This window comes from Hyalella azteca, unplaced genomic scaffold (genome assembly GCF_000764305.2).
Source record: "Hyalella azteca isolate HAZT.00-mixed unplaced genomic scaffold, Hazt_2.0.2 contig3855, whole genome shotgun sequence".
Classification (NCBI taxonomy): domain Eukaryota; kingdom Metazoa; phylum Arthropoda; class Malacostraca; order Amphipoda; family Hyalellidae; genus Hyalella; species Hyalella azteca.
The window spans coordinates 187303-204054 of record NW_025934088.1 but is presented as its reverse complement, the minus strand read 5'-3'; the positions used below and the strand labels follow the sequence as shown (position 1 = coordinate 204054).

At 43.9% G+C, this 16752-nt stretch overlaps 1 protein-coding gene across 1 annotated transcript; it reads left to right on the top strand.

The window, feature by feature from the left end:
* The first annotated feature begins 1172 nt into the window (after positions 1 to 1172).
* Positions 1173 to 16524, top strand: LOC108678695 (nose resistant to fluoxetine protein 6). Its single transcript, XM_018167153.2, has 18 exons — positions 1173 to 1555; positions 1716 to 1975; positions 2126 to 2354; positions 2785 to 2909; positions 4029 to 4083; positions 4693 to 4754; positions 5071 to 5182; positions 5567 to 5651; positions 5926 to 6206; positions 8784 to 8952; positions 9671 to 9761; positions 9966 to 10065; positions 10804 to 10924; positions 11339 to 11386; positions 13351 to 13555; positions 14188 to 14233; positions 15714 to 15894; positions 16501 to 16524. Exons 1-18 carry the CDS (start codon positions 1440 to 1442, stop codon positions 16522 to 16524), a joined length of 2310 nt encoding a protein of 769 aa, XP_018022642.1. The 5' UTR covers positions 1173 to 1439.
* The last annotated feature ends 228 nt before the right edge of the window (positions 16525 to 16752 follow it).

Genomic DNA, 16752 nt, shown 5'->3' with positions numbered 1-16752 from the left:
ATTAAAAAAAAATAATTTCGTCTGCTACACATCTTATAATCCATATATGACACAATTTGACCTTCCAATTGATCTGAAATTTTTTAATTTTGCAATTGTATAAAGTCAGAGACAATGCATGAATTAGTTGACAGAATAACTAATTTTGAAAATTTATAAAATTTTGATATCTTAAAAAAGTTTTGAAAAATATTTTTTTTAATAATTGAAAATAAAATTAGAAATTCATTGTACATGTTTAACATCCAAGACACTGAATTGTTCAGAAGTGTTGTCTTTAAAAAGTAATTTTTAAACGCATATTATTTTTATTTGATATTTTACAATTTCAGAATAGTGAACATTTAAGTGAATAGTTAAATTTTAGCTAATAAGGTTACATGAAGCTACTAAAAAATGGTGTTCAATGAGCTTGAAGATTTAATACAGATAATTATGACGTTCACAAGAATAATAGCGAGACTTATGAATTCGAGTCACTACAAACTACCCTAACTTCCACACTAAAGACCAAACACAAGATCTTGCCAACATAAATTCAGGCAATGAACTATTCATGAGTTTTCGTAGCTGCAGTCTCTAGTTTAAACCACCAAGAGACCTCAGACAGACAATCACCTGTTTTGTGAAAAAGTGTGTTGCGGAAGACATCTTCCAAAGACCACACCACGATTGACAGCCGCAAAACCTGTCCTCTTGCAAAGACTGTTGTGTCTGTTTTTCTACAGTCTGTGCTGATTGTCTTACAAAATCCATACGCTCGAGAGCCTCAACTTGCTGATCTATGGACTGAGGACGCACACCATAGTCCCGCTTTCTGAATTTGCTTCTTCGTGAACACAGTCCGAACAAGAGTGTATACTCAGTTACTCAGCCTGCTTTGGGGATGTGTAATCTGTTATTGTCACGTGTAATGTGTTTGAGTGGGCTCTGTCAATGCAATAGTGCTGTGCTGGTGAACGGCTGGTGATGTGCAATATGTCAATACACCTGCTGTTATGGTGTTGTTCTGGTGCAGCGCTGGTGCTGTACATTATGTCAATACGCCTGCTGTTATGGTGTTGTTCTGGTGCAGCGCTGGTGCTGTGCATTGTGTCAATACGACTGCTGTGCTAATGCTGTACACTATGTCACCACACTTATGATCTGCGACTAATTTATCCACAGGCGTATTCAATTTTGTATCAAATACCCATCGCAAAAGACAGCGGATATTCGAAGCCATCAGCTCGTCCACTGAGCAAATGCGTGGGCCTCGCTCGCATTGATGATCCATTAAGCCTAATTCTTTAGTCCTGCTCATTAAGGCACGGCCTTCAACCCTTGCCCATGAAACCTACTCATTAGTCCTGCCATTCAACCCATGCCCATTAATACTGCGTATTAATCCTGCAAATTAGCACTGCTCATTAGTCCTGCCCATTAAGGCGGCCGCGGCGATGGACGCAAACGTCGTCCTCGTTGTCCTGCTGCTTGGGTGCGTCGGAGCCCTGCATGCCAGTCAAGATGTCCGCGACTTCCTAAGTGCGCAAGAACTTGAATATATGCATAAAAGGTGAAGTATTAGCGTATCACAAGCAATATATTCTTATAAATATATGGCTGCATCGATTTATTATATTGAATTGTTATTTTTCCGTAGATGCAATTAGTGTAACTTGACCATAGATGATGAAGCTGCCACCCCTAACTCAAGGGAATTGTCTGTGTTGCAGCAACCACAGCGCGGAGTCGGCCGCACCTTACCGCCCACGATCGTTCCTGATGAACCAAGACTCCATCAGAGAAACTTTCAACAAAATCTACCAATATTACCTGCCCATTCCTGAGAGCCTTAGTCCCAACCACGGCCTGAGGCCGGCGGCGAACCTGACGAAGGAGTGCGCGCGGGACGTGGCCGCCGTCTACGCGGCCTTCCAGACGTCGCGGCCAGGGCTTCGTCCTGACCAGAACCTGCGAGTCTGGGCGGTGCAAAGTCAGTCCCACTCCGCCGAGAGTCTTGGGAGCAACTCAATTAGTGAATAATAAATTTTTATTAACTCACATTAGTTTATGGCAGCCATCATCTTTTGTTCTCTTTTATACTTGGTGACGGTTACGGTGACCCGATTTGACGGTTGGGCAGTGATGGACGCCTGGGGCAAGGCTGAGGACGGCGTGCTGAGCGGCAACGGCCGCTGGCTGGGCTTCTTCGATCAGTGCTTGGCATCCACGGGCGTCTCTCAAGACGTCCCTGATGACCTCACCACCGACGTCTCCACAGACGTCGACGTTACCACCGACGTTTCTAGAAACGTGGTCGTCAACGTGACGTTCAGAGGACAGTACTGCATCGTCACGGCGCTACCGTCCAAGTGAGCGCGGTTTAAATAATATCAGAAATGATAAGAATTCTTTTAAAACTTATCGTCTCTTCTGAAAAGGCCGCGACGAATTCACTATAAGCTTATTATTAGTCGTTGGTTTTCATTAAGAATTTGGTTGTTTACCTTCAAGATAAAATGCTTTTAACGATAAAACTTAATGAAATTTTGGCGCAGGTTGGTTTTTGTTTCTCAGGCTGAACTTTAGATTCATTGGAAACTCTCTCAGATAATTAGGACCTGGACGGACCTAGAGGCGGAATTGGGCCGCCCCATTTATTACTATAGGCCGATATGGGGCCATCACTACCCGGGTCTAGAACCATATTGGCAGCTAGCAGCCGTAGCAGGTCACCACTAAGCAAGCCTAGAGGCCTAGGGCGGCAATTATAAATTTATTGACGTCCGCTGTGGCCCTCAGGACGTCGCTGCTGAAGGGCCTACTGCCGGTGCAGTACGCGACCTGCATGCCTTCGTCCTGCACCGAGCAGGAGTTGGAGGTGAGTGACCTGCATCCCTTCGTCCTGCACCGAGCAGGAGTTGGAGGTGAGTGGCCTGCATCCCTTCGTCCTGCACCGAGCAGGAGTTGGAGGTGAGTGGCCTGCATCCCTTCGTCCTGCACCAACTCCATACGGTGGCGTAACTTCATATCATTAAATAAATATAAGAGGCGTAAATTCTATCAATAAATACTAATTATTTTTATAATTATTCCTTAACGTTGACGAATCCGATTTATTTCAAAATTTAAATTATTTAAGCTAAATCATCATGACTTTACACGTGACACTTGGCTGCCAGTAACCGTGTACACCTGTCTCTTATACACATCTAGATGTGTATAAGAGACAGGATAAATAAAGGAACACTGCAAGATGAATTGAGAACATAAGCTTACTAGAATTAACTATAACCATAATCCAATATAATGAATTAACTTCTTCAAACTAAACCATATCAGTCAGAGATGAATACAAACAAAGTAAAAGCAAGGACAAAACTTAACCAAAATTATCAATGAATAAATGATATAAATTTATATGCCACTCACCAGTGCAACTGAGTGCCCAGGCTGAGATACTGAGTAGGAATTCAAATACTTAAAGAGTGATAATTCAAGTTTGCAAATTATGCTTTGGTCATCTACACTGAAAAAGATAAAAATATTGAATTTAATTTAAATTGAGTTGGATTGAGAACTGAAGAAATATGGTTACAGATAAAGAAAGACATGAAGGTTGGGCTACACAGTAGCCTAATTTAACCTCCGGTAACAACGTTTGTTGAAGATCGCGCATAGTTGCGGTCATGTCAAAGCGGTCAGACTGTATATTAACACGTGCTGAACTTACAGTAGAGACAAATTTTATTGTTGCCGTTTGACTGTTTAAGGGTAAAATTAGAGATTTGGGGTAACACGCGCATAAACTTTGTAAATAAATTCGCATTCGCACCTCGTAAATGGCTTTTCATGGCCGAGATGGAATTCACGGCTCGGTGAAATAGAATCACGGCTTGTAGAAATGGAATCACGGCTGGTAAATCCATAAAACCACGGCTCAAAAAATTCAGTCGCGGCTTGCCAAGTAGATATATTCCATACTAGTTAGTCTCTCGTAGACACTCATTTCTACACACTGACTCGCATTAAGCTGCGCGGTTCAGCGTCTAGTTTGGACACCATACGTGCGGCGCTGCTCTGCTTGAAGCATCAGCCAGCGTACGCGTGAACGCTTTTAGTCTGGCCGTAGCCTTAAGCCTACGCCCTTCAAGCTTCAACGGATTACCTACAAAAAAACAAAGAATAATAGTATTGATAAATATAAATAATGATGGAAATAATTACAATTTTGCAGTGATCTTTGAGAAAAATAGGTCAGTAGACTTTCCTTTGTTAAAGTTCGTCCTTCGAAGCCAGCGCACAATCAGCGCCTTGTCACCATCTTCTTCTTTCTTTGCAGGGTGTCCACTTGGAGTGGACTTAAAGCCGCAGGTCTGCCAGATGGATGACCGTTGGGCCTGAGAGCTTATAGCTTGTGGTGTGGTGCTGGTGTGGTGATGCATGTGGTGGTGTGGTGCTGGTGTGGTGATGCATGTGGTGGTGTAGTGCTGGTGTGGTGATGCATGACGTGGTGGTGTGGTGCTGGTGTGATGATGCATGACGTGGTGGTGTGGTGCTGGTGTGATGATGCATGACGTGGTGGTGTGGTGCTGGTGCAGTGGTGTTTGAGTGTTGTTGTGGTGACAGCAGTGCTGTGCTGTGACAGCACTAACGCAGTGTTTGTTGCAGTGTTGTGCTGTGACAGCACTAACGCAGTGTTCGTTGCAGTGCTGTGCTGCTGCTGATGGTCCTGCCTGTGGTGGCCGCCACTGTCGCTCACCTCGCCACGGGTGAGACGCCGTGGAATACAGTGACTTGATAGCCCCTATTATGATCCTCCATTACGATACCCCATTATAATACCCCATTATGATCCCCCATCATGATCCCCATGTCACTGATCCCCATCACAGCTTAATTCCCCATCACTGCTTCCCCTTATGACACACTCTGAACCGCAACAATCCTGCTGACACTTTCGGGGCTTGTCCACACCCAGCCACCGGGATGTGGATGCATGGGGGATGTGATCTGGGAAGTATGGAATAGATTGGATGGTGTCACAGTTTGCACACAATATTCTATACATAAACTTATTACCTGCAGGTCGCTTGCCGGCGTACGTGAAGGCGTTCTCCCTGAAGGAGAACCTGAAGAAGCTGGCGGCAACCGCAAACATCTACGCGCGTAGAGACATCACTGCTCTGCACGGCATCAGGTGAGGACTTCTTAGGGTAGATTTTGTTTATTGATTTTGTTGAATCAGGTGACTTCTCGTGTACTGTACATTAGTGCCAATTAATTGTACTTATTTCCAATTTGTTTTAGCTTTTATGAATCTGCCTGGTGTCTTCCCCGTCCGTGTGGTTGAGAATCTGAAGCGTCTGGTACTGAACAGAATCAACGTCATCTGTAACTCTTTGATAACTTCATTTGGAAAAATTATTCATTTGGTTGTATCATTAGGAGATTAGGGGATAGATTAGATTAGGGGATAAAAATTTAGCTGTTTTCATAAGGCCATCATATAATCATGTCGATCGGTCATCTGCAACACGTTGCTGCTGCAGCGCCGAGGCTCACCATATCTTGTGTTGCTCAGGGTGATGTCGATAGCCTGGGTCATCCTGGGTCACCACTACACGCTTGCGTCTAACGTCACGCAGAACATACTCACCATACCTCGGGTGAGCTTTAGAACTAACTAATGTCAGAACAATTTGGCCCCTACACGTAATGTATAGTGTTTGCCAGGATCATATAGTGCCTGCAGGTAGTTTGTACATTTTACCAGGGCCATAGAGCGTCTATCAGTACCTCTGCAGGTTTGAAAATGGTTGAAATTTTATGGCTAATATCGGTCGTACTAATGACCACATATATATAAGTTATTCTGGTAATTAATCAGACTGATGATTACTGTATGATGTTGAAATTTTCGTTCAATGAACTCTATTTCAGATGACGGAGCCCTGGACCTTCCAAATGGTGTGGGCTGCCAACTACGCCGTAGACACTTTCTTCACTCTCAGTGGCCTGCTCACCACCATGGCCATCATGAAGACAAACTTCTGCCTGCGTCCAAGTGCATCCCTGCTGGAAGCCAAGCCTAACTCGGAGCACGGGGGGCGTGATGCCGGAGGGTCCAACATCGTCCGCGCCATCAGGCGACAAGGCGCTGCGTCGACAGCGCTTGTGTTCGGCAAAACATACGTTGTCTACGTCGCTCACCGCCTCCTGAGGTCAGCTAACCTTCATTTTTAATAACATTGGCTCTTCAATTGCCTTCCTATACATAAGTGTGATTCTAATTCTTTAAGGAAACATGAACACAAAGTCTATGTCTTTGTCGATGTTTAATATGAGTGTATATTGTTCTCGTTACTAATCACTCATGCTGAGTAACGCGTGCAAGTCGAAGCACAGAACAACTATACTTGCCTCCTCAGGCACCTCGGAAATTCATGTCGTCATGCCTGCCACTCAGTTAATTTCTTCAGAATCCTAAATTAGTTAGTTTATTCAGATTCTAAATTAATTAATGAAGCACATATCGTCCAGAAAGTCCAATATTCCGATAGAAAGTCCGATATATATTTAGATTCTAATGAATGAAGCACATATCGGCCAGAAAGTCCATTAAGTTCATTTCCTAAATTGTGCCGACATTCTTCAACTGATTTTCTCCGAAGTTTTTCCCTGAAGTGTCATGATTTTCTTCTCCTGAACGGCCTCAAAGGAAGTTCCCCCTTAGAACTGCACTGACGTTCCATCCTCAGAATTGCCCTGACGTTCCTTCCTTAGAACTGCCCAGACGTTCCTCCCTTAAAACTGCCATGACGTTCATTCCTCCCTTAGAACTGCCCAGACGTTCCTCCCCTAAAACTGCCATGACGTTCCTTCCTCCCTTAAAACTGCCATGACGTTCATTCCTCCCTTAGAACTGCACTGGCGTTCCATCCTCAGAATTGCCCTGACGTTCCTTCCTTAGAACTGCCCAGACGTTCCTCCCTTAAAACTGCTATGACGTTCCTTCCTCCCTTAAAACTGCCATGACGTTCATTCCTCCCTTAGAACTGCACTGGCGTTCCATCCTCTGAACTGCCCTGACATTCCTTCCTAAGAACTGCACTGACGTTCCTCCCTTAAAACTGCCCTGACGTTCCTTCCTCCCTTAGAACTGCACTCACGTTCCTTCCTCCCTTAGAATTGCACTGACGTTCCTTCCTCCCTTAGAATTGCACTGACGTTCCTTCCTCCCTTAGAACTGCACTGACGTTCCTTCCTCCCTTAGAACTGCACTGACGTTCCTTCCTCCCTTAGAACTGCACTGACGTTCCTTCATCTGAACTGCCCTGACATTCCTATGCCGCCTAGCCCGGGTCTCTAGGATACAAAGGCGGTCTAGGCACCTGCATGACGGCAGCTTAAATTGTGTAAGGTCCAAAGAAAGCTTGATGTTTCGTGAACGTTTACTTCTTAAAACCACCATAAATCCTACACAATCAGAATTTAATTAGAGATAGTGCAAAATAGAAATGAAATCAAATATTAAATTTAGTATTATAGAAGTTCAAAGACATGGTTTACAATTTGGCTTCCACTAGAAATCAATTTTAATATAAATTGAAATTTTCCCCACCACTCAAATATAAGAAAGGTGAGCATTCCACAGCTTGAATTAAAAAATTCTCATCGCTTGAAATCTAGCCATGAAGACACGTAAGACAAGTCTTGATAACAATAAACGTGAACCGGAATATTCACAGCGCTCATACTAGCAGAATAAGGTGAAATCCGAGGCACAAGAGGTGGCAAACACCGTGATAACTAGTAGCTAAGGCAAATGCAAAACATACCAAGCTCTAAAGCAAATCAGTTTCTTAAGATATTTTTAATGCTATAGTAACCTCGATTTCTATACTGGCCACAGCCACAGGTTGGCTTAAAAATTGAACACGAAACTGGCCGCTGTATTACATTTGCAATGAAAATAAGCCCTAGTCGAACACTGATTACTCACGTTGCTCTGGGGTTGCCAAAATATTGCGCTTAACTACGTACTGAACATTTTATCTTTATTTTTTCAATACCTGCGTCCTGCGCAAAAAAAACACAGAGTTCGTCATACGTTGGAAAATACAAGATAGCAAGACAAGCAATTTAATTCCGGAATCCTTTAATTTTACTGTACTGCCTTCCTTCTCCACGCGACAAAATTTCTTCTCGCTTCGAATCACCGACATGTGGAACAGCCTTCCCGATGACATCGTTGGCGCTCCAAGTATGAACGCGTTCAAGAACAGACTAGATAAAGCTATGGAAAAATATATGTTCAGATTTGAAATGCCTAGCTCCTTATCGAACCCGGTGGTACACGAGTTTAGATCTATGAACAAGGCACGAAATGGAAAAGAATCGGCGACAGGCCACATCAGGCCTACACTTCAGAGCCGACATCACTATGTTAAGAGTTTTAGGTACGATTTGTATGAATTTTTACACTAAAAACAAAATTTTCGTCGCAAATATGGCACGAAAAGAGCTGCAGCGTTCTTCCGCGGTAGAGCACGTTCTGTTTTGAATGTTAGAGTCGGTTCTGTTTCCAACTCGCGGGAAAATCTTCGGGGTTGGCGAGAAGTTTTTGTTTTCTGAACCTTCGCATTAATATTTATTTTATAAACGTGACAATTCCTTCCTCTGAACTGCTCTGACGTTCCTTCCTCTGAACTGCCCTGACGTTCTACCTCCAGACCTGCCTTGACGTTCCCCACTTGACATGCCCCGACGTAACTCTCCTGAAGTGCCCGTCTATGCAGGATGACGCCCACGTTGTTGCTGGTCATCATGTACTGCGCCGGGCCTTCACTTTATTTCATTGACGGGCCGTTCCGTAGAGGTTATCACGATCTTTACCTTAAGAACTGCCGGCAGAACTGGTGGGTTGACCTGACGTTCGCATCCAACTACCTGTACAAACATCCTTCGGTGAGTGTCATGTGTACCTGATGTAAGTGTATATTTGGACGTAATATATATGTGTAATTTCTTAACCTGTATGGCTTTTTTAATATATTTTTAATTTGTAATTTAGAGTCCATCCAACCTCCCATATGAAAGTACAACTCAGTGCCCATCTAACCTTCCATCTGTACAGGTATATAGTTCCATCGTCAGTTTGGTTGTCTGAAATTCAATCTGTTCATAGATTTTACATGCTTGCAAGACTGAAGCTTTCATTTGTTGATATAGAACTTCAATGTCTGAGTATCATCGACTTATATGATAGCAGTTCATCGCTTATCTCGATATCTTTTTGATAGACGCTCTAAGAACCTTCTCTTAAGCATTCCTACACTTTGCAAGTACCACTATTTGTAGGATTTTTATCTAGGAATATTCTACCAAGTTCATCAAGTTCAACGAAGCTGCTAGAAGCATTTTTGGAAATTTTGTGGCAGGTAGAGAACATGCACTTGCTCTATACCATAGAAGTCGGTGGAAATGATCAGTTATTGGAAGTGAATTGGTAGTGAAGATCAGTTATGTGGCATATGGTAAAGATCAGGGATCAGAGGATAGAGAAGCTGTCAGTTGCGTATATACGTGCAAAACACCGGATGCTAGAATCTTCCAGCTTCTTATACCCTGTAGCTGTTTGTGTGGATGTATTGTGTTCAACACTGAGTTTCCGCCATCCATACAGTGCATTGGCTCAAGCTGGTACATCGGCACCGACTTCCAACTGCACCTCATCGCCCCCTTCATCCTGCTGCCAATGAAGCTCGTCGAGTGCAGTGAGTCTTTTTGAATTAGATGGCAACCTTCATATTCTTGACGCTAAAATACAGCTAGAGAGCCTCATAGACATTACGGCTCCCTTCTTTCCGCTGACGCTGAAAGACAGCTAGGGAGCCTCATAGACGTGATGGCTCCCTTCATTAAGCTGACGCTGAAAGACAGCAAACCTTATAGACATGATGGATTCTCACGTCTGCCAGAGTTGCTGTACGCGGTTGTGGTGGTCGTCGTGTTTTCTCTACTGAAGGGAACTTTGGTCGTCGCCAACGACCTTATCCTGGCGCCGTTGATGGGCACCACGTGAGTCGCGATTTATTCACCCCTCAATAGGCCTTCACTTCCTTAGTGTACGTCTCGTGAGTAGCGCTGTATTCAGCCCTAGATAGAAATAATAGAAAACGTTGTAGCAATGTGTCATTCTGTATGGCAGGGTGGCCCAGCGGTCATAGTTCAGAGTACCATGATTGGCGCTGAGAGACGCGGGTTCGATCCCAGCTCTGTGTGCCAGTTTCTGCTCAGAATCGGCAAGGAGACCGGGCGGTTAAGCACAGCAGAATTGTAGCAGTGAGTTGCGAGTTCGAGACCGCAAAATGCTGTAAATGTTCTGCGATGTTAAAAATCGGCGACAGGCCTACTGCTTACTAAACGCTGAAACCGCTATTGTTATTATTAATGTTAAAAATAAATTGTGTAACTGTTCACTCAATAAAATACAACTTTTTTATTAAGGGGCGACTTAAACTAAAATTCCATGGGACATTGACAGTACCCCATGTGGTCTAGTACAGCACATCATCAAGATTGGTACAATTGAAAATTTGCAAAATAATTAACAAGGTTTTAACTCACGCATGCGTTTGGCGATATCACGAATTGTGACGGGGCCGTACCCATCAAATCTCTCGTAGGTACGCGTAGCGTCTGATTTTTGTCGGTTATAGATGGGATTAGCTTAATAAATCGTCAGTGCTTGGCCTACAAAATTACGGACCCATAATAATTCTGTATGGTAAAGCCCCTAAATATTCGCCGTTTCAGCACGCCCGAGATCCAGGCGTACGACACGCATGTGTACTACCCTCCGTACACCCGGGCAGCACCCTTCTTTGTAGGCTCCTTGATTGCCGTCTTGATGATGCAGTTTGATGCCGCGAACAAGGTGCGTCAATGTTGCATTTGATTAAATAATTAATTATGAGTTATATTATGCGCAATTTAATAAAGCTTTTCACAAATTTATTGCTCGAATAAATTAACCAAAAATTCTACAGTGGCGCGAAGTCTTAAGCTCATCAATGCGCTATTTAGGCATGAACAAAAATATCTTATGTGATTAAATTTTATTGTATTTTAAAAATTTTAAACTATTCTAACCTTAAATTGATATTTATTTTATTTTAATGTTGTTTATGTTTTTTAACGAGATGAGGCAGCTTAAGATATGGCAGGCTGCCGACATGTTGCGGCCATCGCGAGCCATTAAAATGCCAGATGCTGGCATCATGTTGTGGCGACATGAGCCGTCATCATGTCTGGTGATGTTGGTGGGGTAACTCAGATCCTCTCTTTGCAGGCAGGGACTCTCGAGCAGCTGCGGTGGCTGCAGCTGTTGAAGAGAAAGGTAAACTACATTAACATCAGTGTAGCATGAGTACAGCATGATGAAGTAGCATGTGTGTACAGCATGATGAAGTAACTTGTGTGCATGTACAGCATGAGGAAGTAGCATGAATGTTCAGCATGATGAAGTAGCATGTGTACAGCATGATGAAGTAGCATGAGTGTACAGCATGATGAAGTAGCATGAGTGTACAGCATGACGAAGTAGCATGAGTGTACAGCATGACGAAGTAGCATGAGTGTACAGCATGATGAAGTACACTGCAAAGAATCACAAGGACGGACAGCAAATGGTACCGGAACTAGCCGCACCGAGATGCCAACGACCAGCCGCAGAGACCAGGGGTTCTAGCCCAAATTCTGATTACTCCCGAGCGTGGAAGGAATCAACCAACTCCCACAACACGAGAGGCGCGAACGGTACCACAGAAGCTGTACCAGAACGCTGTCAAATATACTCGAATGCATTGTTATTAGCCCTCACAACACGAGAAGTGCTCGGTACGGGAACTAGCCGTATCAGAGCTCTGTAAGCTACTGGAACTAACCAAGACCTCCACCTACGCCGTAATTGATCCGTTAGAGGATCTTTTTTTACGAGATATGTCCACTACTGTGGAGTTTTAACTTGGAAGCCCAGATCTGGCTCCCCTGAATCAGAGTCGAAAAGTCTGCACCCCCACCAGTACCACTGAGCATACACAACTTGCCCGCAAGGGGTAACTCAGCTAAAATAATGTTAACACGATACCTCGTTTACAGCGGAACAAAATGGACAAGCTTCGCAATTCAGATACAAAAGAAGATAAAATAATACAATACAATAAATTAATCATAATTTTAATCCTATGGCAAACTAATCACAAGTTAATAGTCGAATAATCCTAAACTAATTCTGAAGAGACCGAGCACTCCATCGTCCAAGACTACCTATAGGGGAATAAACGTGCACCTTCGCGAGGCTAGGAGCAACTCGACCAATCACGTTGGAGCTAGAACATTCAGTCTCGTCCCAAGACGCTAATAACTAAATCCTACGAATTAACAAAATAATATCACAGTAACGATATTCCATATTCTAGTCATATAGTAAACATATTCAACCATTATATGAGTCACTAATCTAACAAAAGAACATTATCAAAATAATACGTGTTCAAAACAGTACTCCTACAAATAAAAAAAATTTAAAATCGTACAATATCCGTCCTGTCACACATGTATGAACATAAGTGCTCTTGCTGTAAAATACACATGCATCAAAATCGCGTCTTGTGATGCACCTCAAAACAATTTCTGCTGAGAATTAGCAGATCCTTTCCTTCTCGCCTCCTCCGTTTGTTCAGCGTCGAGTCTTTACTGTTAAACTTCTATCATTGAAGACCTACACCAAATCAAGATATCATTAATACGCGTAATCAGTTCATATCATCAATGGGCAAACTTATTTAGTAAATATGGATATGCTTAAGCAGGTCGAAACGTCTGTGGTTTGCTTTTTAAATGAATAATTCATTAAAATTTCAACCTCGTAAATAGTTAGGTTGAATTCTAGACAAATCTTGGGCCGTATGCATGCACGAGCTGCTCTTGCATGCGCTCTCAAGTCGCGTCAGCTTTACGGGGCCGCGTGGGGAAGTGGACATTACATTCGTGCTTCAATATCAATAATTGAATTTTCTAGACGATGGAATGCTTAGAGACATTGCCGTGAGTATTCCGCGCCACTTTTTACTGGTTTGTTGAGGATATTTCATTATTTGAAGTACATCTATCATTTTCAACTGGCTTCGACCACTACAGATGATGCAGGCTGTGTTGTGGTTAATGTTCGTAGTGACGGTGGTGCTCGGTCTCTCAGGCAAGAACAAATACCACTTACAGGTGGTGCGGGCGGCGGGGTGGTTGGTGTTCGTAGTGACGGTGGTGTTCGGTCTCTCAGGCAAGAACTAATATCACTTACAGGTGATGCGGGCGACGGGGTGGTTGGTGTTCGCAGTAACGGTGGCGGCGGTGGTGTTTGGTCTCTCAGGCAAGAACTACTCGCACCTCTTCGGCACGTTGCCCCCCTTTGGCGGCGCAGAGTCATTCTTCTACGCGAGCTTCGCGACGCCAGCGTGGGCGATGTGCGTAGGCTGGCTGGTGCTCACCAGTTACTGTGGATGTGGAGGTGGGTTCTATGCTTTCAACTTTTACGTGCGTACAGTTAGCCCAGCTTCCTGAAATATTCGCTCAACATTAGTTATGTATTGAATATAAGCTTGGCCTCTATAGCTCAGTGATAACGACACCGAAATGAGAGGAGCTAGCCGTGGGTTCGAACCATGGAAAGCTCAGTTAATTTCTCGGTGTCGCTGGGGGGCGGTGCTTGATAGCCGTCTAAGGCGGCGCACCAGCATGACCGTGGTGGGTTCGGAAACGAATTCCAGAAACATATTCCGTGGGAGGATTTTGAGATCTTGTGGCCTCCAGCATAGCAGCTGTTTTAATTAGATTAAATATCTTTAATTTTGAACTAAACTATATTTCAGCAGTTGTCTTCCTCAATGCAGGGTGAAAAATGACCTGAGTTGCTGGGTATGACAAGAAGTGGTATGGATTGCAAGTTTACCGTGAAAATGCCAAGTTTTTACTTCCGGCATGAAGAAGTTTTGCTAGCGTGTTCAGCAGTACGAAGCGGTACTTTTTAGTGAAGGTTCTTGACACGCACATAAAGATATGCTGTCACATTGCAGGGGCGTGGGCACCCTGCTGACTCAGTACGTATGGGTCCACGTATCATACTAACCTGTCACATTGCAGGGGGCGTGGGCACCCTGCTGGCCCAGTACGTATGGGTCCACGAGCCGTACTTACCTGTCACATTGCAGGGGGCGTGGGCACCCTGCTGGCCCAGTACTTATGGGTCCATGTGTCGTACTAACCTGTCACATTGCAGGGGGCGTGGGCACCCCACTGGCCCAGTACGTATGGGTCCACGAGCCGTACTTACCTGTCACATTGCAGGGGGCGTGGGCACCCTGCTGGCCCAGTACGTATGGGTCCACGCGTCATACTAACCTGTCACATTGCAGGGGGCGTGGGCACCCCGCTGGCCCAGAACGTATGGGTCCACGAGCCGTACTTACCTGTCACATTGCAGGGGGCGTGGGCACCCCGCTGGCCCAGTACGTATGGGTCCACGTGTCGTACTAACCTGTCACATTGCAGGGGGCGTGGGCATATTGTGTTATTGCTCCTCCCTAATTGTGTTATTGCTCCTCTCTAATTGTGTTACTGCTCCTCCCTCATTGTGTTATTGCTCCTCCTTAATTGTGTTATTGCTCCTCCCTCATTGTGTTATTGCTTCCCCCTCATTGTGTTATTGCTGCTCCCTCATTGTGTTATTGCTCCCCCCTCATTGTGTTATTGCTCCTCCCTCATTGTGTTATTGCTCCCCCCTCATTGTGTTATTGCTCCTCCCCAATTGTGTTATTGCTCCTCCCTGATTGTGTTATTGCTCCTCTCTAATTGTGTTAATGCTCCTCCCTCATTGTGTTATTGCTCCCCCCTCGTTGTGTTATTGCTCCTCCCTCATTGTGTTATTGCTCCCCCCTCATTGTATTATTGCTCCTCCCTCATTGTGTTATTGCTCCTCCCTCATTGTGTTATTGCTCCCCCTCATTGTGTTATTGCTGCTCCCTCATTGTGTTATTGCTCCTCCCTAATTGTGTTATTGCTCCTCCCTAATTGTGTTATTGCTCCTCCCTAATTGTGTTATTGCTCCTCCCTAATTGTGTTATTAACTTATTGCTCCTCTCTAATTGTGTTATTGCTCCTCCCNACACATCTAGATGTGTATAAGAGACAGGTGTTATTGCTCCTCCCTCATTGTGTTATTGCTCCTCCCTAATTGTGTTATTGCTCCTCTCTAATTGTGTTATTGCTCCTCCCCAATTGTGTTATTGCTCCTCCCTCATTGTGTTATTGCTCCTCCCCAATTGTGTTATTGCTCCTCCCTCATAGTGTTTACGAAATAAATATTAGATAAAACAAGTGGCATGTCGCGTGCCAATGGAAGAGCAGACTCTTATTACATTTTTTTCTTGATTTCTATGAATTGAACTTCAATTTCAATATTACGTGAATAAACGGCCAAAATTCGCTCACTCAGAAAAATGATCGAGACTTTGTCCAAATAGCACTTCACATCATGCCCATTTGTGGGTCATCCTGACCCAGTTTGGCCGAATAAGAGGGCGTATCAGTGAAATGTCCGCGCTATGCTCATGCTACGGGGAATGCGTCACTATTTGTACAATATGACCCATTAATTTGTCTAAGTGCAGCTGTTGTCCCGTCACAGCTCCTGAGCTACGCCGGCATCACGGTGCTGATCTTCCTGGCCGCGATCCTGGTCAGCTTGGTGGCAGAGTCGCCATACTTTGCTTTGTTGAAACTGACGCTCCCAGCACGACCGTAGTGCTGCTAGAGGTGCTAATGCTGCTAGAGGTGCTGGTGCTGCTAGAGGTGCTGGTGCTGCTAGAGGTGCTGGTGCTGCTGCACCAACGTAGTGCTTCAACACCCCCCTGTGGTGCTGCTGTATATTTCAATATTTTTGGACGCACTCTAGGGGAATTTGATATCAATCTCTATGGCAATCATCAACCGTTCCCCCCCAAAAATAAATATATAAATAAAAACTCGAGAAAATGTAAAAAGTTTTGTAAATTATTTATCATTCGAAACGCTATGCTGCAAGTATATAATTCGAAACGCTATTTTGCGTGTATATAAATTGCTCCTTTTCGCTTTAAACAATTTCAGCATTGAATTATTTTCTAGATCACAGTTCAGTATTAAACTTTCATTCTGAATTTGCGTGATTTTACATCATTCCTGACGATATTGCGTGCGCTACTTCATCGAGCGCAACAAAACGTCAGAAGAAATGATAAAAATCAAGATTTCGGAGAAGAAATCTTAATGTATGGATTTATTGTTCAAGTCGGAGATTTTTAAAGCACGTAAATTTTAGACCACAAATAAACCAACTAAATTTCCTCTTGAATTTCCCATTGTGATGCGTGGTAGATGGCCGTTGTAAAGACCTGACTCCTGAATGTTCTTTTTCAGAGTGACCATGCCCCAAATCCGTGAAATGATAAATAACTCGCTTTTATCGTGGCATGGCTTTTCATAAAGCCCAACTGCAATATTATAATCGGCTTCACATTTGAAACAATGTATTACATAGGTGACATGAAACTGGACTAAATTCCCATTACTGAGAATCACAGAACTGATAAACAACTGATAAAAATTATGATCGCCATTCAATTTTGGCCAACACGTTTTACAATTTTCTATGTCAATATCAATGTTGCA